The following is a 23,478-nucleotide window of genomic DNA, read 5'->3' on the forward strand; positions in this document are numbered from 1 at the left end:
TATTCAGCCACCTGTAATGGTCTGTATTTTAAATTTTAAAAGGACAGGATGAATATTAATCAGCGCCCTTATAAATCAAGATTTATGATTACAGGAATTCCAAAACTAATGCAAGAATGAAATGATTTATGTTACGAAAACCCGTAAACTGGTTTTCTAGCTGCTCACAGAAAATCTCAGGAAAGATTATTATTATTCATATGGGCATAGCTCCGAAAAGGTCTAATCCAGAGTCGAAGTAGGGGGCATAACAGCAGGAATTGTCGCTGACTCCTTGAATTTAGTTTCAAGATATAATAAGTAAATGTAAAACAATGGGAGGGGGCATGAGTTTAACAGTAATAATAATGCTATGACCCAGGTTAAGAATGTGTACAACTTGATGGCTCTGAATCTTATAAACTTATATCATCATTTAGACAGTTCCTCATCAAGCCATAATCCCCTGTACTCCTTCTCTATACACACACTGGCCTCACTGCTTATTCATGTTTGTGTTATCTCTTTATATATACACAGATTATTTCTACAACTGTTGCACTCTCAATTTTAAAAAAGGAGTTAACAATGCTTTCCAGAAAGACAGTCCTAGAAATAATGTCAAAATAAATAAATAAAACCATCCTTCCAAATCTATCCCAGAACTATCTGAGATGAGTGAATCTTCCTATTTCTGTCTAGTGATTCCATTCTTTCTGGAAAGACTAACAAGGTAGCGTTCGACCTGAAGGCCTTTGATTTCATCATCCTTCCCATTCAACTTGTGTGTGATGCTGCTGGTGGGGACAGGGAGGTAAGGTAGGTTGTAGAAGTAGATTTAAAGAGAAAAGCTCAGGAGTCAAATTAGGTGAAGGGCTCCTCAATGTTGGGATTCATACTGGCTGCAGAGGCAGGCAGAAGGGTAGGGAAGGAAGCAAAGGAGGTAGATGGAGGGAACTGTGTCAGACGCTAGAATGATGGGAGATGTTGCACTTCTGGCCAGCTGGGTACAAAGACAGGGACAGTGATAATGTGTAAGTGCAGAACCTCTAGAACTGATCATTCTATGAAGTAAATAAGAGGCAAGAGGAGATGGTGAAAGAAGCAATATGAGAGGTTACCTTGTCTTAGGTCTCAATAGGTTCCAGCAGCAAAGCTCTTATCAGGCATTTGTACATTTCTGCTCATTCAAACAAAGTAAGAGAGGAAAGAGATACCAAAAGATGAAGATTGTGGTGAACATTTTCAGAGCTCCTAATCTGGGACTGAGAGGCAGGGGTTTTCCCATAAAAATCTATTTTACATCTGGAAATTTTAAATTGTAAACAATATGACATGATCCTGCCCTCTTCTTCATATTTGTCTCTATTTTTTATTAAGTTTACCCATGGAACAATTCCTGGATCAATTCTCCTTGAAGCAGCACCTACTGCTAGTAATTGACAAGAGGTGCTATTTCTGGCAGAATGGATTTTCCTCCATCTCTTCCCCCTCCCTCTTTTGGTTTCCATTTTTCTTTCCTGTGTTGTATCTCCTCTCCTGTGTTTTTCCTGATGTGGTCTCTCTCTTCACCCATTGTCTGCTTCACTACTCTATTTTTCTAGTCTCCTCTATCTATGTTTGTGCTCTAAGAAAAATTCCTTCCTTCATACTGCTCACTGCCCTCGCCTCCTTTTCTCTGTCCCTCTTCCTTCCTGCTCTGTGCCTCTCTAATTTCCCCTAAATTTACCTCCCCTCATGATTATTTCTCTCTGGGGGCTGGCAGAGCTCCCACCCTCTCTCTCTTCCTCTAACAGCTTCTATCCCTCCTCAAGCTGAACTTCAGTCACAAATTGCCAGTTTTCTAGACAGTACACCAAATATTACATTTAACTCAGCCTGACTCCTACACTTTTTATTCTTTATTCTGGCGCTTATTCTTTCAGCATTTCTCTTAATGTGAGGCTGCTTGTCCTCAACTTTTAGTCTTGAAACATTATCAGCACTGTGAAATCAACAATGCATGCAATTATTATTTAATGTACTGGTAAAATACACACACTTATTATTTAGACAATCTTATAAGTAAAAATACTATATTTTAGCACATACAATATACACTCCACTTCTATGCTCACCTTTAGGTGAACTACTAAAATACTATCAGCGATTCATAATTAGTTAACATATGAGGTCAATTAAACAGTTGGCAAACACTAGTTAATATTTAAACTAGGAATGGATGGGCTACTTCACCAGACAGGTCAATGTGACTGAAATCTAGAGAGGTTATGTGAAGTATGAAAGGTTCAAGCCTGAAGTAATTTCCTTTACTTGTTTTCAACAATCAAGTCCAGTGACCCATTATAACACTGTATTTTGTGAAAACGTCAGACAGACACAATGTGATTCAACCTGCACTTATAGTCTCACCATGTCCCAAGAGTGGAATAAAGTGTGTATGAATACTACAGTTCTAGCCCCTACAGAAAAGAAAATATCCCCTACAAAATGATTTAACTTCAAGAGGAAATTTAAAAGTAAGCTGACGACTAAGGAAAAAAATATCCCAACCTCTAACATCTACAATGGCTTTAAGGGTTTGAATTAGTGAAAAGTGGAAATTAAAAATTAAAAATTATGGTAAGAGTTAGCAGTTATGGCCTCTCTTTTGAGTCTACAATGCGAGTATGGCTTATTCCTTATCCCACCATTGTATATACTTTTTAAAACGTTACACAGACACACACTATTACAAAAATTAGGTTTTTACGATCATACGGAAAATGTTGACTTGAAAATAGGACCAGCACAGATACAGATATCCTGTGGCTCTCATCAGTGTGGAAGGCCTACTTTATTGGTCCACCAGCTGAAACTGATGACACCAAATGGGTTTCAAATGTCTCTAAAGGGTGAATCCTTGCAAACAGAGGCATTTCGTTCATGAAAGTATTAACATAATATGATCGTATTCTGTCCTAGATCACTTACAGTAATTCTACCCTTTTCAGTATATTATCTTCACAGATCATCTTGGAATACAGAGCTGTGAGAAATGTCTAGGAAAGAAGTTGGAGTGTCAATAATGTAAAAAGTACTCCAAGTTCAACTGCTGTGGCATAGACAGTATTCAGAGTCTTATGATCTGATATGGCTGTGGTGGAGACAAAAAGTTTTATTTCCTTCACTATTGAATCTGCATACTCTTGGAACTATTTCTGGTGCCTGGCAGACTGACAAATCTTGGTTACATCTTGCTGGAAACGAGTAACTGAGAAATTTTCTACTACTTATGGGATCAGAATAAATTCAAGTGACTGGTCTCTTCCAGGGGGAGAGGTTTTTGCTTGAGTACAAATATCATTTGATACAAGCTTTGGTGATAAAAATTACAATTCTGCAATACAAAAACCACGAGTTGCCAAAACTTAAGTGTATTCTGCTGCACAGTATCCACACAGGATAGGCGGATTCCAAGAAGCTGCAGATACAGCCATAGGGTACTAATGGAATGCTTCGGAAATGGTCCTTTACATGGTAAAGTTTCTAGAATTTATCAGACACAACAGAATAATACTATGAGAAGTAAGAAATTTTACAGTGAGTTGAAAGAGATTATAGAAGGAATTAAGGAACTCTTAAGATTTGTGATAAAAGCCGTGGTGATGTAAGAGTTGAAGGCAACACTCTCTCTTGAATGCAACTCTGTCAACATAGTTTCCTCAATAGGCTGTTGATAGGAAGATAAATATGAATTTTTTTGTCTTGTATCTTGGAGACTTGACGGGACCGAAGGTGAGCCAAAAAGTAAAGCTACATCATAGAAATGTTTGGAGTCTATTTCTAAAATATAGAAAGCTGAAGCGACCATTAGGAACACGGAAATATATTACTGTCAAGTCTGTGAAGCAAAGACCATCTTTAGGGATCTATTTCTCAAATCATTAGGATAAGTCTTCCCTGTGAGCCTTGTCTACACTACACAATTCTTTCAGCAAAAGGCAGCATTTGTCGACAAACCAGTGGAGGTGTACACACTTCAATGCTACTTTGGTGGCAACTCTCTCCTGTTTGGCTGACAAAAAAATTCAGCTTGATGAGAGGCATAGAGATTTTTGTGCAGTTACAGTGAGAAAGTGTCAGTGTAGACACTGCATTCATTATGTCGCCATAACTGGCCTCCAGGAGGTATCCCACAATGCCCACAGTGACTGCTCTGCTCACTCTTTTGAACTCTTCTGTCCTGCATCCAGCTACACAAGCACGCATCCCTCCCCTTTAAGCTCCAGGAAGTTCTGAAACTGCTCCACGTGGAGAGCTCACACAGCTCCTACCTGGACTACAGGGAAGGGTTGGACAATTGGTCTGTGGAGAGAGGAGGCTCTTGGAGAACTCACAAGGAATCACAGAATCAAAACATTAATTTGGAATCCTGCTCTCCCCAGCTCTAGAAATGCAGTGGCTGGCAGGCAGGGCAGGCTGCTGCTGGGGCGGGAAACAGCCAGGGAGGGAGGTGGGGGCTGATGTTGGGGGTGTCCCCCTTCCCCTGCCTCAAGACTGGTTGCTTCTGCTGCTGTCTGAACTTAAAGAGACAGCATGCCGACATACTCACTCTCCCCCAACACACACACACACACTCTCCCTGTCTCACACACTTCCCCTTTACCCCCCAAATTTCAGTTGAAAAGCATCTGGCAATCTAGTATGATGCCCATGGAATGATGGGATTGAGAAACCTACATCATGTGATGCTGTACCTGCTCCATGAGGCACTGAAAACCCTTCCCAAAGCAACATGTGGCCAGTTGCACAATGGGATAGTTACCCACAGCGTACTGCTCTCTGTGTCGATGTAAGAGTTGCTAACGTCGATGCGTTCTGCCAACACAAGGAGTATAGCGTAGACATGCAACAATGGTTTAATTAAAGCGGTGGCTGTATGTCGGCAAAACTGGTGTTGACAAAACTCTGTAGTGTAGACAATGTCTAAACCTGGACTCCCTGACTATGATTTAAACAGTGAGAAACAAGACTGAAAATAGAAGCCTCCAATCTAATAGAAAGAATTTTGACTAATTTCCACAGAAATGATCCTCTTCTGGGGATACAGTGATTGCTCTTAATTCATGTAGGTTTTGAACTCACTAATAGAGCTAGTCTCTTTCTTTCTTTTTTTTTTACTTTAATTGAAGAGGACATGATTGTGCTGATGGTCAGGGGAGACTGCTGAAATTTTATCTAGTTTATCTTTTCATATCATCTTCAGGATCCATGTATCTTATACTATTTCAGTTCAGAAGTCAAAGACAAATCTCAGAAATAACCCCTTCAGAGAGGAACCTGAGCAAACATGGACTCAGTCTATGAAGAGTACTACTCTGGAAACTGGTGCTGGGACAATCTCTCTGAGAACTGTATGAAAAATATTTTCAGACTGCATAAGAATGCTGATGTTCTAGCATGTTGTCCTGGCACAGGAGCTAGCAAACAGAGCTGTAATTTCAGTGGGAATTCTGTTGGAAGAGAAGGTATTTGTATTTGGTTTTGTATTTGTATTATTTGTATGTGTAGAGGCTTGTAAGGGCTTTGTGCTGGAAGAGAAGCTGAGTCCTGATTAGGGGGCAGGGGCTTCTCTGACTATGGGTCCTATAAAGGTAACCAGCCAGGCAGGCAGCGGCGCAGGAGCCAGCAAACAGAACTGTAAACAGGGGAGTTTCAGTGGGAGTTTGAAAGGGGAGTTTGTATTGTGGTACTTGTTTGAGGTTTGTTTTTGCTGTGGGTGGTGGTGTTTTGATGTGGTTTATGTTTCCGACATTAACAGGATTTAGGTGGGGAGGCTATGACAGATACAGAGGCAGCAGTGGAAATGACTCATGTAGTGGAAGACACAATGAAGATGACTGGATGTGGAAGCTCTGGTATGTAACATGATCCTAGCGGGGGTACCTGGTAAGAGTTTTGTCTGCATGAAATACCATCTGATAGAGCTGATGGAGGAAAAGATCCGAGGTTTGGAGATGCAGGTGGAAAGTCTGGTTGAGTTTAGAAAGGGGTTCGAGCAGATTATGGAGCAAAGACATGAGGTATCTGAAGGGAAAAGCTCAGACTTGCAGACGGAAGCAGGACTGAGGAATTCTGAGGGGAGACTGGGTGAGGAAAGCGGTCAGTGGAAGCATGTGACTAAAAGAACCAGGCAGAGGAAAGGATGGGCTAGTGAAGGAGAAACAGAGCTCAAGAACAGGTTTCCAGAGTTGGAAAATGAAGAAGGGGCTCAGCAGGTAGTCACTGAAGGTGGAAGGACAAGGAAGAAAAGAGCGGCTAGTCCTATAGGAAAAGGGGAAGAGTTAATGGAGACTACACCAAATATGAGCCCCAGGAGGATACAGGATGGGTTGAAGAGGATTACAAGGGAGCGTAGGAATGGAAAGAACTTGCAGCCAGAGGGAACAGCGGATAGACTGGAGAGTAGCACCGTCACCAGGAAAAGGCAGGTCTATGTGATCGGGGACTCTTTACTGAGAACAATAGACAGGCCTGTAACGAGAGCTGATCCAGAGAATAGAAGGGTGTGCTGTCTTCCAGGTGCTAAGATACGGGATGTAGACCTGAGGTTGAAAAGGATCCTAAAGGGAGCGGGAAAGAATCCCCTAATTATCCTTCATGTGAGAACAAATGATACGGCTAGATTCTCGCTGGAAAGTATTAAGGGAGACTATGCTAGGCTGGGGAAGACGCTCAAGGAAATAGAGGCTCAGGTGATCTTTAGTGGGATTCTGCCTGTTCCTAGAGAAGGGCAACAAAGGTGTGACAAGATTATGACTATCAACAGATGGCTTAGGCAGTGGTGCTATAAGGAGGGCTTTGGGATGTATGGCCATTGGGAGGCATTCATGGACAGAGGACAGTTCTCTCGGGATGGACTTCATCTGAGTAGGGAAGGAAATAGAGTTCTAGGATGGAGGCTGGCACAACTGATTAAGAGAGCTTTAAACTAGGAATTTGGGAGAGATGGTTGGGAGATGTCCAGGTAATCTCCACACCGGATTTTAGCATTGAGAGGGAAGAAAAAGTAAGAAAGGATACAGCTGTGGGTAGGAGAATGTATATAAGGAGGAAGGGCAGTGTGGATACCAGTCTAATAGGTTATACTGGCTGTAGAATGACTGTGCCTAATAGGATACAGAATATGAGAGAGGCCAAACAGCAAAAATTAAGATGTTTGTACACTAATGCGAGGAGCCTAGGTAACAAAATGGAGGAACTAGAGCTACTGGTGCAGGAAGTGAAACCAGATATTATAGGGCTAACAGAAACATGGTGGAATAGTAGTCATGTCTGGACTACAGGTATTGAAGGGTATGTGCTGTTTAGGAAAGACAGAAATAAAGGTAAAGGTGGTGGAGTAGCATTGTATATCAATGATGAGGTAGAATGGAAAGAAATAAGAAGCGATGGAATGGATAAGACAGAGTCCGTCTGGGCAAAAATTACATTGGGGAAGAAAACTACTAGAGCCTCCCTTGGGATAGTGCTTGGGGTGTGCTATAGACCACCGGGATCTAATTTGGGTATGGATAGAGCCCTCTTTAATGCTTTCAATGAAGTGAATACTAATGGAAACTGCGTGATCATGGGAGACTTTAACTTCCCAGATATAGACTGGAGGACAAGTGCTAGTAATAATAATACTAGGGCTCAGATTTGCCTAGATGTGATAGCTGATGGATTCCCACATCAAGTAGCTCCTGAACCAACTAGAGGGGATGCCATTTTAGATTTGGTTTTGGTGAGAAGTGAGGACCTCATAGAAGAAATAGTTCTAGGGGACAATCTTGGTTCAAGTGATCATGAGCTAATTCAGTTCAAACTGAACTGAATGATTAACAAAAATAAATCTGCAACTAGGGTTTTTTATTTCAAAAGGGCTGACTTTCAAAAATTAAGGAAATTAGTTTAGGGAAGTAGATTGGACTGAAGAACTTATGGATCTAAAGGCAGAGGAGGCCTGGGATTACTTTAAATCAAAGCTGCAGAAGCTAACGGAAACCTGCATCCCAAGAAAGAGGAAAAAATTCATAGGCAGGAGTTGTAGACCAAGCTGGATGAGCAAGCATCTCAGAGACATGATCAAGAAAAAACAGAAAGCATACAGGGAGTGGAAGATGGGAGGGATCAGCAAGGAAAGCTACCTTATTGAGGTCAGAACATGTAGGGATAAAGTGAGATAGGCTAAAAGTCAAGTAGAGTTGGACCTTGCAAAGGGAATTAAAACCAAAAGTAAAAGGTTTTATAGCCATATAAATAAGAAGAAAACAAAGAAAGAAGTGGGACTGCTAAACACTGAGGATGGAGTTGAGGTCAAGGATAATCTAGGCATGGCCCAATATCTAAACAAATACTTTTCCTCAGTCTTTAATAAAGCTAAAGAGGATCTTAGGGATAATGGTAGCATGACAAACGGGAATGAGGATATGGAGGTAGATATTACCATATCTGAGGTAGAAGCGAAATTCGAACAGCATAATGGGACTAAACCGAGGGGTCCAGATAATCTTCATCCAAGAATACTGAACGGGCACATGAAATTGCAAGCCTGTTAGCAAAATTTTTTAATGAATCTGTAAACTCAGGGGTTGCACCGTATGATTGGAGAATTGCTAACATAGTTCCTATTTTTAAGAAAGGGAAAAAAAGTGATCCAGGTAACTACAGGCCTGTTAGTTTGACATTTGTAGTTTGCAAGGTCTTGGAAAACTTTTTGAAGGAGAAAGTAGATAAGGACATTGAGGTCAATGGTAAATGGGACAAAATACAACATGGTTTTACAAAAGGTAGATTGTGTCAAACCAACCTGATCTCCTTCTTTGAAAAAGTAACAGATTTTTTAGACAAAGGAAACGCAGTGGATCCAATTTACCTAGATTTCAGTAAGGCGTTTGATACCGTGCCACATGGGGAATTATTAGTTAAATTGGATAAGATGGGGATCAATAGGAAAATTGAAAGGTGGATAAGGAATTGGTTAACAAGGAGACTACAGTGGGTCCTACTGAAAGGTGAACTGTCAGGCTGGAGGGAGGTTACCAGTGGAGTTCCTCAGGGATCAGCCAATCTTATTTAATCTTTTTATTACTGACCTTGGCACAAAAAGTGGAAGTGTGCTAATAAAGTCTGCGGATGATACAAAGGTGGGAGGTATTGCCAATTTAGAGAAGGACAGGGATATCATACAGGAAGATTTGGATGACCTTGTAAACTGGAGTAATAGTAAAAGGATGAAACTTAATAGTGAGAAGTATAAGGTTTAGGGATTTATGCATTTAGGGATTAATGACAAGAATTTTAGTTATAAGCTGGGGACGCATCAATTAGAAGTAATGGAGGAGGAGAAGGACCTTGGAGTATTGGTTGATCATAGGATGACTATGAGCCGCCAATGTGATATGGCCGTGAAAAAAGCTAATGCCGTCTTGGGATGCATCAGGAGAGGTATTTCCAGTAGAGATAAGGAGGTTTTAGTACAGTTACACAAGGCACTGGTGAGAACTCACTTGGAATACTGTGTGCAGTTCTGGTCTCCCATGTTTAAGAAGGATGAATTTAAACTGGAACAGGTACAGAGAAGGGATACTAGGATGATCCGAGGAATGGAAAACCTGTCTTATGAAAGGAGACTCAAGGAGCTTGGTTTGTTTAGCCTAACTAAAAGACAGTTGAGGGGAGATATGATTGCTCTCTAGAAATATATCAGAGGGATAAATACCGGAGAGGGAGAGGAATTATTTAAGCTCAGTACCAATGTGGACACAAGAACAAATGGATATAAACTGGTCATTGGGAAGTTTAGACTTGAAATTAGACAAAGGTTTCTAACCATCAGAGGAGTGAACTTTTGGAATAGCCTTCCAAGGGAAGCAGTGGGGGCAAAAGACCTATCTGGCTTTAAGATTAAACTTGATAAGTTTATGGAGGAGATGGTATGATGGGGTAACATGATTTTGGTAATTAATTCATGTTTAAATATTCATGGTAAATAGGACCAATGGCCTGTGATGGGATGTTAGATGGGGTAGGATCCGAGTTACTACAGAAAATTCTTTCCTGGGTATCTGGCTGGTGAATCTTGCCCATATGCTCAGGGTTTAGCTGATCGCCATATTTGGGGTCGGGAAGGAATTTTCCTCCAGGGCAGATTGGAAGAGGCCCTGGAGGTTTTTCACCTTCCTCTGTAGCATGGGGCATGGGTCACTTGCTGGAGGATTCTCTGCTCCTTGAAGTCTTTAAACTTTAAACCTTGAAGTCTTTAAATTGATTTGAGGACTTCAATAGCTCAGACATACATGAGAGGTTTTTCGCAGGAGTGGGTGGGTGAGATTCTGTGACCTGCGTTGTGCAGGAGGTCGGACCAGATGATCATAATGGTCCCTTCTGACCTTAGTATCTATGAATCTATGTAGAGTCCTGATGCTGTGTTGTATAAGTTTATTCAATTTCGAAACCCAGAGGAAACATTATTCAAGTTTGTGGAGAAAAAAATTCCTCAGATAGAAGCAGGAGCATCCCTCATTCACTTCTGAAGGTAGAAGCTGCTCAAATGGGGTTGTTGCAGCTATAGCTATATAGTTGTGTCCAGAGCCTCTCAAGCCATCAGTATTTATAGCCTCTATGGATGGTGGGATGGGACCTACCTAGCAATGAGTTCTCTGAATTGTGAATAAACCCTAGAGAGGTTTGCCGTCCTCCCCAAAATATATTAAATGCAAATTAAAATTAAAAAAAAATCTGTTCAGCCAGGTAAATATACATTGATTTTTTTAATGAAACATTCAGGCACTCCTCCATGAATTTTCAGCAAGAGAGCACAACATCCATGAAATCTTTTCATTTTCTTTTTTAAAAAAGCCCAGCTAAATTACATCACAATAACCAAGGCTGGTACATTAATTTATGTGCAGAAATCGGACCTCACACTTTTGTTGCATTTTTTTTCAACCCCTATACTTTTCTGTAAGGCTAAGGCACCAAAAGTTGTAATGGATGGCACATCAGCCTTACAAAGACATTTGAGTTACGTTTCACTTGAATTTGCTTGTATTATTTATAACTTATTAGGTATTTTAATTTTTATTAAAAGTCTAAGTTACTCTTCACCAATTATGCTTTTATTTGCTGTATTTCACTTAGCTTGGAAATGAAAATGCCCTAGTCAATTTCACCCTCTTTATACAAGTATCTAACCAGATTCACACATTCATTCTCATATATTAGCAGAATGCTCCAATGTTTGGGTTTCAAATATGCAGAGGAATATTATTCCTTTAAAATAGTTTCCCTTTGAAATGCTTTTTCTAATGACATGAAAACACTTCTATTGGTGTTAGACTTTTGCAAAAAACAGCTTTTTACATCACCTATATTTGGCATCTAAATTTACTTGACTATGTCCCTTTTAATGTCCCTTAGTTTACGTTAGATTTATGCTAAGCATTTTACTTTTACAGTTTATATTCTCCAATAACTCTTTGATAAACTCTGAACCCCACACCCTTCTGAAAGAAAACCCAGAAGGGACTGACATCATCTATTGAATTCAACAGCACAATTAATCCTTTCTATCCAATTCATAATTAGGATAAGCAGCAAGGGAACTGAGTCCCAAGGTTATGCACAGTATAATCTATAATCTGTTTCCATAATTCTCATTTTTTGAAGTTTAATTTTATATATGGACATTTTTACAAGAAGCTTCAAAACTACTATTTTAATGAACAACAACACTTCACAATTGCAATATCAGCAGTGAAGTAAAATTTTTAAATAAATTAGAATCAAATCATTTTTGCCATTGCCACAAATCTCCTAGCTTTCTTTCAAGCCAGACTGTTATTCAGTAACATAGTTCATAATGATCATGTTATCAAAATGCAACACTGTCATTTATGAGGATAAACATTGTAAAGCCCTTTTCTCACAGAGAAGAGACACTGATTTAAGTGATAATCTTATTCTGACTCCCTAAAAAGCAAAACTAAAAACAAAAACACACACAGAAAATCAGAGATTTGAAGCTATGTGCAGTTTACAAAAATCCTGGTGCTTCCTATCATCATTTTAAGGGTCTTATCTATACCAGCAGATGGATCATCTCATTAAGATGCAAGACACTAATTCTGGATGACACAGCAGCTAAACATCCTAACAGGTTACCAAGAGCAGCATGATGCTCCTGAGGCAATGACTGACTCATCTGATGCCAACAAGTACCAAAAGATCACCACAGAGAACTATAATGTTTCTATTTTCAGTATCGTATGAGAAAGAAAACAGGAACAAAAAAACTCCATAAAAAGCTTATTCTGTCACTCTACCCCATCATACTGGGCCCAATTCTGCCAGCCCTACTCCCAGTGGGTAGTACATTATTTCATGGGTCGTTGCACTGATTTGAGTAGTACTTTACTGTCCCAAGTCATTTTACTGACTTCAGTGGCAGTACTCACAGACTAAGGTACAGGTCAAGGTGAATGAGGCAGACAGAATCTAATCCTTTTTTTTTTTTTTTTTTTTAGGGAATCTGGTTTGAAGTCTTATATTATGACAAACGTCAATTAAAGTAATAGCAAACTGTATGGTGTTTTGGTTGGGAGTACGTAAGGGGGCAGTTTTCATTTTAAAAGCAAGATGAAAGCAGTACAAGTGTCATCTTATTCAGCCACTCAAATTATAGTTTGTAGAACCTTTAAACCACACTCCATAATCTCTTAATAGAAGCAGCTTCTTTACTTAGTTTGGTTTGTGCATTTTCATGCTCTGCTCCAAAAACTTTTCATACTCAAGAACAAAAGTTAGAGACAACATCTCATGGACCAGCCACTTGTTTACATTAAAAGCACAGCCACTTAGGCTGAGCCATGTAGTTTGAATGCTTCATGGAACAGTAATTTTACAACCTGATTGGTAATGGAGACAATGTCATGTAGCCCAGAAAGAACCAGACAAATTGATTTATTAAATAATGAATGTGCACTAGTCAGACTGAGGAAACAATGCAATCTTTACAATTCTTCACTGCAAAATATTTTGTGTATATACATGAACACAGCAAGAGCGAACAACCAACATAGTTATACAAGTAGATCGTTTAGCTGCCCTGTTGAAGAAAGCTTATAGAAATGAGACGCAATATCTAAAAAAATCAGAAACTGTGAGAGTTTGATAAGATATGAAAAGATATGAAAATGAGTTTGTAACAGTAAGTAAATGATCTACACAGAGCAAGGGATCATAAACAGCACAAACACAATCCATCTATCCTATTTAGATAGGTAAAAAGGATTTTTAAAATGTGTCCACAGAATCTTCCACCTTTAAATCTAGTAACCCACAGACCTCATCATATTTTATCTTTGCAACCATTACTTTTGTGATACATACATTGCATAGTGCAGAATTACATAAACAGAAAATCCTTCATTTACTTATCTGATCAAAACAAAGACAGAATGGTGGGGAACATGTCACAGTGTGTCTACTAAATAAAGCTCACAGCATTCAGCAGAAGAGCAGTTATTTTAATTGTAAGGCTTACCTTTAATAGTTTCCTCCACAACTTCTACTACACGATCTATTTGCTGAACCTGAAAAAAGGACCAGAAGATCAATAAACTGAGCTGTTTTGATGGATCTGAAAAATTCTTGTTTTACATGCATTTCATTCAGCAGTGTGGAAGAAATTAAAATAGTTTTTGGTTATTTCCATTTAGGATAGTGTTGTGTAGTATTATTTTGTCTTGGACAGAGCACAGATGATTCTATTCACCTATACAGAAACATTTGGTTTCTATTTCCTAGCAGAAAAAATAACTTCTCTTTAGTAGGATAAAAAAGGATCCATGAGCTTCTTTTACACCATCTTTAAGGTCTGCAGAAATGTTATATGGGATACCGTGTCAGCGCTAGTAAGATAAGCTAGATCAGGCCTGGACAGTAGTTGGATAAAAAGTGCAAGAAAAGAGAAAGGCAAGAAATTCCAAAAGTTAAGATTACACTCTAAGCTAAATATAGTCTACAGAATACCCTGATTACATATTTCAAATTAGGGTTTCATAACTACACCTCTCAAAAGTCTAAAATGAATTTTAATCTTTTTTTAAATTAATTGTTTAATTGATCAAGAATTGGAAAATTCAGCTCATGAGTTAAAGGTTTTAGCAAATCCTGATTTTAAAACAGAGGGCATTAAAAAAGAAGCTTGGCTGGATTCCTAACCTAAAATAGTTGTGATCACTGCCCTTCTCTTATTGTGCAATGGGGAAATTCACTTATAAAGTTCTTAAATCCTTTAAAATCAATATATTGAGCTCAAAGAAAAAACGCAGTACATTCCACTTCCATTTTTTTGGGATATGGTCAAGAAATATATTTCTTGAAAGTATGTGTCCAGAGGATTTATGCGAGTTACTGGAACTTCAATACTACAGTGATGACAAGTGAGATACAAGGAAGGCAAGTCTGAAAGTGCATATTGCACTATGTGGCTCCAATATGAAGTACCTCTAACTGAAATTAAAGGGAGTTGCTTGGCTGGAGTCCCATGCATTTAGGAAGAAAAGGCTGTTGACTTCCAATTTTAAAATCTGTGGAACAAAACATTTTACCTAACCTAGAAAAATATATCTACACTGGAATATTCTTTAAGTTGTCACAGAAAAGAAAAGAATTTGTTAATACACAGATAAAATGATCATATGTAATTACAGCACAACTCATTCTACTATATATCTTTTTCATCATTACTATTTTAATTACTCACACATCGCCTTCTTTCCTCTACTCACTTGCATGTACAATGACAATCTCCGCACCAGAAATCAATCAATCATGTTCTGCTGTGTGACTGAGTGATTTACCTCTCCAAAGAAACCAGAAGTCCCCAGGAGACATAGAAACCAGGAGACATCTGCATAGTAAGGGACATAGTACTTCTTGATATAAGATTTCTCTCCCAGTAATATCCCATGCAGCACTTTTAAAAGGGGCCATACTCTTTTACCAATGTACAGATAAAAAAACAACAACTTTACCCTCTCCTAATTTAATCCTCAGCCATACTTCAAAATTTGAATGTATAAGATTGTTACTTACCTATATTGTAACTATTGCTCTTAGTGATGTGGGTGTAGATATGTATTCCACTGGGTGTGCATACGCCCAGGGCACAAAGCCAGAGAACTCTGCCTAGCAGCACCCACAGGGGCAGCACTCATTCCCTGTGCCTCAAAGCCCTGCATGGGGACATAACACTGCTTTTCAAGCCACTTAGCTGGTAAGAAGTAATGAAATGGATATTCCAAAGGAATTTAGCAGGCTCCAAAAGGGCTTCATTTATCTGGAGAGTTACTCTCCCTGGGGCTGATTGGCGGATATCCAGCAACTTGTGTGTGTTCTCTTGCATGTACTCGGCCTGGATCCAGAAATCTGATACAGATACCTGATGAGCCAGGTGCCAAATTTCATGTTGGCTCTGAAGAAAAGGCACTAGTGAAGAAGAGTCCAGTATTGCAGTGTCATCAGAAAAGAAAGGAGGACCAATGGAGGCAGAGGGGGAGGGGAGAGGTTAAGGTACCTGCACAAGACGGTCAGACTGGACTGGCTCAGGAAGAATAACCTTTGACTGCAAGTATAGTAGAGGGAGAAGTTATTGGTCATCTTCCCCTGGACTGAATCAAGAGCAGGAACTCCCAGACCGAGTCACACTCCAAAGAGGCCACTGGGAATAGTGGTAGGACATTGGTGGCCAGCAGGTATTAGGCAAAGGACTGCTATCTCTACTGCTAGAATGGTGATGGTGCCAGTACCAATGGTGATCCAAGGATCGAGAACGGTGCTTTGACAGTGAGAAGGAAGAGGAAGAAGTCTCCAAACAAGATCTTAAGGAGCCCTTGGAGTCATCCAGTGTGAATGGAGGAGCCACCCCCGAGGAAGCAAACAAACGGTCAGCCTCATCTGGAACCCAATACGAAGTCGTCACTGGTGCTGAGGATCAAGGAGCAGTTGAAACTGTTTAGCCTCTGAACTACAGTAGAATCAAGACTGTAAAGGCAGAGCAGGTCTGACGCCGCCAGATCATTGTTACAGGACTCAATGGACACTGCATGTTGAGAACCGCAGTCAACATTATAGAGTCCAACTGATCTGAGAACTATACTGGGGAGCAGTTAGATGAGACAGCTCCATCATGCATATCAGAGGCCTCAAAGTGCCAGTCAGCACTCCTCTGAGGTGACGAACAGGAGTCCCTCTGAGTCCTGGAATGGTCTCAGTTGGTCTTATGGGACCTTTTCCTCAGAGGACCTGAAGGAGGAGAACAATCCGTCTTTCTTCCAAGGGAAAGCCCTGAATCTTGAGCCAGGTGCCACATTTCATGTTGACTCTGAAGAAAAGATGGATAATCTGAGGTCCCCAGTGCCAAAATGGACCTCATGGCCTGCGATAAGAGATGCTGTTTCAGCCGCTAGTCTATCATCAACTGTGTCCTCTTCTTAAACAACGTGCATATAAAGCACCTTTAATGTTCCCAACAAACATCACATGTGGGGGGTCACTATTGGGGATAGCTATACTACAAGACAGAAAGTTTAAACACTGGTGAGGGCATCATCTAGGGCAACTATCTATCCGAACTACTGTAACTAAACCTAAGGGTACTACTAAGTATGCTAACAACGAACCATTAAGAATAAATTCACAGAGAAACTGAGAAAAAACTGTGTGAAGAAAATCACTACACAGAATGCTCCAATTCTAGCTGCAGGCAGTAAGAAGGAACTGAGGGGGTTTGGAGCAGCACTGCCCTTGAACATCCAGAGGTAGGGCAAAAGCCACAAGGCACAAGATCCATCCCTATAGGTGCTGCTAGGCAAAGTTATCTTTTTAAAGATAGATATTACGTTTGCCCTTTTCCAGTCCACTGGGACCTCATCCGTCCTCCATAAATTCTAAAAGATAACTGCTAGCAGTTCCGACATTGCTTCAGCTAGTTCCTTAAGTGCCCTAGGATGAACTCCATCAGGCCCTGCTGACTTGAATATATCTAATTTATCTAAATATTCTTTAACCTGTTTTTTCCCTGTTTTGGCTTGGAATCCCCTCTCCCTTGTTAGTAATATTAATTGTGTTGAGTATCTGGCCACCATTAACCTTTTTAGGGAAGACTGAAGCAAAAGAAGCATTAAACATCTCAGCCTTCTTGATGTCATCCATTATTAGTTCTCTTCCCCTGTTAAGTAAAGGACCTACACTTTCCTTCATCTTTGTCTTGCTCCTAATGTATTTAAAGAACCTCTTTTTTTATTGTCTTTATATCCCTTGCTAGGTGAACATGGTTGGAAATGTCTATGAAATATTTTGATGTATCATTAAATACGTTAACAAGAAATTGCTCTATCATATTGCTGGTTTTGTGTGGCCTTCTAGATATAGGACAAATAGAAATGTTTATTAGAAGTGACACTTTTGAGAGTGTTGATTTCTATTTACATGCCAAATGTTCAGTCTGAACACTTCAGTGTTTGAAATACAGTCATCTTGCAGCCTGGCTTAACAGACTCAAGCATATCTACCTGAATAAGCAGTAACAGATATTTAAACCAGAGCCGATCAATTGAGCAGCACTCGTTAAGAGAGCTCTCTGCATGAAACCACTCTTCTCCACAGTGTTGAAAAGCAAATCTGCACCTATATGCTGGGCTTACAGATCTCCAACCAGATTTGCCATTTAAAATCATTCCACATAAAATTCAACCCAATTTATACCTTTCCTGAAATATATATTGGGAATTCATGTTTGTAAAGGCTTCTATCTAGGATGGTACAGAGTGTGAGCCTCACAAACATTAATGCATTCTTATAAGCCCCTGTGAGGTAAGGAAATATTATCCTTATTTTACGGATGCCAGTGTACATATTAAGATTTACTTAATAGCAACCTCTTGGTTCCAGCTAAAAGCTGCTATTATCCAGAAGCTGCCAATAAGCAGAGGTCACTGTTTTCAGGGGGAGACACACAAAAACGAGCATGTAACAATGATACATTACCCAGAACAATAGTTCTGAAACTGTTTATTAACTTTCAGTACTAAAGAAAACCAAACATGACAAACAGTAATGGATTCATATTATAGCAGCGGTTCTCAAACGTTAACAACCCAGGGACCCCCATTTTGATTTTAAAATTTTCACGGACCCCCAAGCCTCCCGCTCAGCCCCAGGTCTCACCTCCACTCCACCTCTTCCCCTGAAGTCTCACCCCCGCCCACTCCTGCCCCTCCTCTTCCATGCCTTTTTCTTGGGACATTTCAGCTTGCTGTGTGTCACAAGAAATACTGTAAAGTGGAACACAAGTTTACAATACTGTGTAAAAATTATGTTTTTTAAAACCCCCAAAGAAAACTTATAAAGCACTTACAGTGTAAGTCTTTGTATGCTGAACAGTACTGTAATTACAGTTAGCGTCACACAAATTAAATCAGCTTGAGACTTTTACAAATAAAATAGATAAAAATAAAAAAAAATAAAGAACAAAATCTGTTCAATGTTGTCCGCTTTCCTCATTTTGCCACTTCCACTTGTAAATCCTTCTCAGTTCTGTGTGCAGGCACAAAACCATTCTCAAAGCCAACTCTGGAATATCCTGAGAAAAATGTCCACTGCACATAGCTGCTCTGTGAGGAAAAGCTCTTCAGATTTATTATCAGCTGCACTATCCTCTTGTGTCTCATAAGCCTGCTGGTACTTTACAGCCACTACTATCTTCCGAAGCTCATTTTTCATCTCCAAATGACTCTCAAACTAAACAATGGCCTCAAATTCCTCTGCAGTTAAGATTTTCAGGAACAGAAACATCATTCGGCATATGAATGCCCACCACACCATCAATTTCTGTTGATGAAAACCCTCCCTTCCCGAAGCAGTTTAGAACAGTCTGTGTGAGAACTCCTTAGCAAGATGAAGTGCATCAATCACAGGTTTGGGATTTTTTTTCGCAACATCCATATCTCCTATGGGTGGGTCAGCTTCCACAGAGGCAGTAAAGTGAGCATTAAGAGGAGCACAGTAGTGACCGTTGAAGTTTTTAATGACATCCATGCCCATTGGCTGCATAACTGAGGTTGCATTCGGATGCAAGAATTTTAACACCATGTGTGATAGCTTTACATGACCTGAATGATCTGGGCAATTGTCAATTAAAAGGCACATGGGTTGGTCTTATAGCCACAGCTCTCTAATCTAGTTCTTAAGCTACTCTTCAAACAACAAACTAGTCATTCATGCACTGGCTGAGTTTTTGTAGATCACAGACAGCTCTGTGTGGTCCTTAGGGAAACAACAAGAGCACTTGCTCTTTCTGATCACCCTGAGAGGCTGTTTCTCCAGGCCATCCATGTTTGCACAACTTCCAATTAATGGCAATGTGATACGGACCATAGATTTTTCCCCTCTCCTGCAAACCTTTCTTTCAGCATTCCAAATAATGCTGTCATAAATAATAATAATGCTCCAAATAATGCTCTGTCAGAAAAGCACCAGTCTCATTAGCAATGAAAATGTTACATGGATGGTACTGCTCGAGAATGCTGGGTAGGATGTCTGCCCACCATTCACTGGCTGCTGAAAAGGTCAGCATCTATCTTTCTTGCCATGCTCTTTGTGCTGAATCATGTTGTACCCGGCTTTCCACTTTCTAAACCAGCCATCTGCAGAGTTAGTGTCCTTCCTAGGCTCTACCACTAGTGACTCACTTTCTTTTTCAGCACTGGCCCAAAGAGTTGAGCACCGAGACGAAGCATATGCTGAAACCAGAGCCACAGGGCTTGACCAACATCTACCTCCTTTCCTTCACGTTGGTGCTCACAGCTTCATTCTGTGCTGTTCCTGTGCTCCTATAAAGTATTATGGCTGTTCTTCTGAATGCACAAAACAACTGTGACAAAGTTCCTCCTCTGCCTTGGTGGATCCTATGCTTTCTGGCAGATTTGCTCGCCTCAGAGGTTCACAGCAGTCCTCAGTCTGGCTCCTTGTTAGTGGCACAAAGCTGCCGTTCACTCAGCTAACCTCATCACTAGCCAGCATGGAGAAAGGGAGGAGAACAATCCCCTCAGTCTCTGCTGACCCACTGACTGGGTCATGGGACAGGCCAGTGACCTTCTCCTCTGGTGGGACTCAGAGTCCAGGTCAACTCTTCTTGTATCAAACAGGGAGTTGGGGGATGGAGGGGAACACGGGCCCGCCCCTACTCAGGGTTCCAGCCCAGGGCCCTGTGGATCGCAGCTGTCTACAGTGTCTCCTGTAACAGCTGCGTGACAGCTACAACTCCCTGGACTACTTCCCCATGGCCTCCTCCCAACACCTTCTTTATCCTCATCCCAGGACCTTCCTCCTGATGACACTTGTACTACTCAGTCCTCCAGCAGTACGTCTTTCCACTCTCAGCTCCTTGTGCGCCTCTCACTCCCAACTCCTCACACACACCTCGCTAACTGAAGTGAGGTCCTTTTTAAAACCAGGTGCGCTGATTAGCCTGCCTGTCCTAATTGATTCTAGTAGCTTCTTAATTGGCTCCAGGTGTCCTAATTAGCCTGCCTTAATTGGTTCCAGCAACTTCCTGATTGTTCTGGAACAACCTATTATCTTACTCAGAGAAAAGGGACCTACTTAATCTGGGGCTAATATATCTACCTTCTATCACTCTCCTGTAGCCATCTGGCCTGACCCTGTCACACAACACACTTTGAGAAAACCAACCTATTGGCTACGCTCAATTGCTTAGCAGTGGACTCATGTAGGGCCTCCAGCACCTGACCTTTATCAGCAAAAGATAGGTCCCTGCATTTGGAAGCCATGGCACACAGTGGAAGCACTCAATTATGCATGCTCAGAGGCAGGAAATGGATTACAGGCAGGACCTTCCCTCTAAATAAAGTTGTTCTTAAGCAGCACGCCTGTTGCTAATAATCCAAATCCCATTAACACTGATATTAATGGGATGGGATTGTTTTCTGATTACTATGTTGCCAATAACCACAAACTGCTATTATCAGAATTGCTATTAATCTCGTGTGTGTGTGTATACAATATATCATCCAAAAAAATGAATTTAAAGTCTAGTACTGTACATTCAAGGCACTGATTAAAAGAAGCTCTCAATTGCCATAGTCTTACTGGTAGTTACACAAATACTGCAACTTCCTCATTCAACCTTCGTCATACCCAGACCAACATTTTCCAAGGGAACTGTACTCTGACACACTGTCTCTCTACAAAGTTATCCCAAGAGACTTATATTTGTTAGCAAGAAACCACATTCTCAGACAGCATTGCTTAAAATATAGTACAGCTTACGTAACTGATGACAAATCAAATTTCTATTACTCAACACATGGATGAGACCAGCAAAAACACCTGGTGGTAAAGCAAAGGTTTCACAACTGCTGCCTTATAACATTTACATTTTCAGAGTTGAATCAGCATGAAGTTGCCAACAAAACATTTCCAATTTCTCTGTCTCATTACAATTGCCTTTTTAAAAGAATATTTTACTATACTAGGATGCTGAGTCTCACTTTTTTTAAAACATTATCATGTCAAAATATATTGTTACTTAGTCTGCATAAATATTATACCACTTTTAATCCCCTATTTGAGGAGCCTAACACTAAATAATATTGTATACTAGCTGGAGGGAAAACCCACACTTTTCTGTGTGACCTAATTGGGGGGGAGGGAGGAAAGGGGGAACAAAAGCATAATACAGCAGAGATAAAGGGAGAATCTAACCCAGGGTTTCTCTTTTGAAGATTTATGTCTACAGAACACGAGGTTTGTGTACTTATGTCCTATGTTTATGGTACTATAACTTTCATGCACACTGCTGTTATCTTTACAATTATGATCTTTATTGTGAACATCATTTCAATGTTTCCAAGGCCAATTCCAATGATTTGAGGGCAGTGTGTTAATCTCTTTAGTAAACTTTTACTAGACATTTGTCTGTTTTAAATCCAAAATGGAAAACATTTTAATTAGTAACTAGTAATTCTGGGAGCCCAACCTAAGTTGAAGTGAAGAGGTCTGATTTTCAGAAAAGCACTTATCACCCTCTGGAAATCAGTTCCTCAGGCTGACTGCTCAAAAATGAACACAGAATATCACAAGTCCCAATCTAGGTCAGAGGATATAGGGACATTCTTTTTTTTTTTTTTTTTTTTTTAAATCAAGTATATGCTTTCCTTACTATTCTATGTATTTTTATGTACAGATTTTTGTACATTTACTACAGGCTAGATTGGCAAAGATCACACAGCTATGCACTCCAGGGGCAGAGTAGGGACTCAGTCAGAATTCAGTCCTTGCTGCTCCCTGGCTGCATGGAGGAAGCAAGCTGTACCAAACTGGCTGCTACACTGAGGGTGACAGAGTCAAATGTTGTTTCACTCCCATCCATTTGCACAGATATGAGAACAGTGGCCCTGGAGAGGTTCTCCCCACCAAATTGTGACCCACAATGCAGCCTGCCTATAAAAGAGAGTAAGGGGGCACTTTACATCCCCTTGACCTACTGTGTAGGATTGTATGTAGATTCAGTTGAGCCCTATATATCTCTCAGTTGGGGGGGGGGGGAATGGACTAGATGACCTCTTGAGGTCCCTTTCAACTCTAAATTTCTATGAGTGGGTGGTTGGTTAACATGTTTTGAGTATACACAGTAATATGAGGGAAGCTGTAAAACAGTTGTCTCAAATAGTGCAATAAACACAGAAACTATCTTAATGGAAAATTATAATTAAAAAGCCTACTAAAGTTGGCTACTACCTACTTCCTACTTGGCTTTGTAAGAACTCTTTCTACTCACCCAACATGACTTTAAAAAAAAAAAAGGAAGTTAAAAGATTAGTTTTGGTTTATCCTCATGATAGCTAAGTGAGGATAAGTATATTTTAATTAATACATTTAATATATTTCAATGCCAGAAGGAATCTGTAGTACTATTTGCTCTGACCTGTATAATGCAAGTCACAGAACTTCACCCTGCAATTACTGCATCGGGCCCAACAAAAGCATTTTAGAAAGACATCTAGTCTTTATTTAAAGACTTAATTGATTAAGAATCCTTTGGATTTTGTATGATCCAGAGATTATCGATTTTCATGACCATTTTTCAGTGCTGATGCAATTATACAGTATTTTTCATCCCAAAGGATATAAAAGCACTTTAAAAACTACAATACACAGGATCCTCACTGTCTACAACCAGGGTGAAGCATGCCAACTGTTTCACAGCTCACAGATGCTGATGCATTAACCCTTTCTGTTCTTGTGAGTAGACAGTAAAATTGTCATGTTCCCCAGTCACTCTGCCCAAAGGCAAGAAGTAAAAAAAACGCAAACATGTGATGAAAAACAGGTGCTAGCTATATAATTTATACGCTATTGTCTCCTTTGCATTTCATCTTTTACAAG

The 23,478-nt window shown here is 40.1% G+C and overlaps 1 protein-coding gene across 3 annotated transcripts in view; it reads right to left on the reverse strand.

Moving 5' to 3' along the window:
- CDKAL1 (CDKAL1 threonylcarbamoyladenosine tRNA methylthiotransferase) overlaps nucleotides 1-23,478 on the reverse strand; it is a 663,359-nt gene that overhangs the window by 411,396 nt on the left and 228,485 nt on the right. For all 3 annotated transcript variants that reach the window (XM_084618215.1, XM_084618213.1, XM_084618214.1), the window contains one exon: nucleotides 13,550-13,598. In XM_084618215.1, coding sequence (XP_084474341.1) covers nucleotides 13,550-13,598 — 49 coding nt within the window. The remainder of the gene's footprint in view (nucleotides 1-13,549; nucleotides 13,599-23,478) is intronic.

The sequence above is a fragment of the Lepidochelys olivacea genome (genome assembly GCF_965140295.1).
Source record: "Lepidochelys olivacea isolate rLepOli2 genome assembly, chromosome: 2".
In the NCBI taxonomy this organism is placed as follows: Eukaryota; Metazoa; Chordata; order Testudines; family Cheloniidae; genus Lepidochelys; species Lepidochelys olivacea.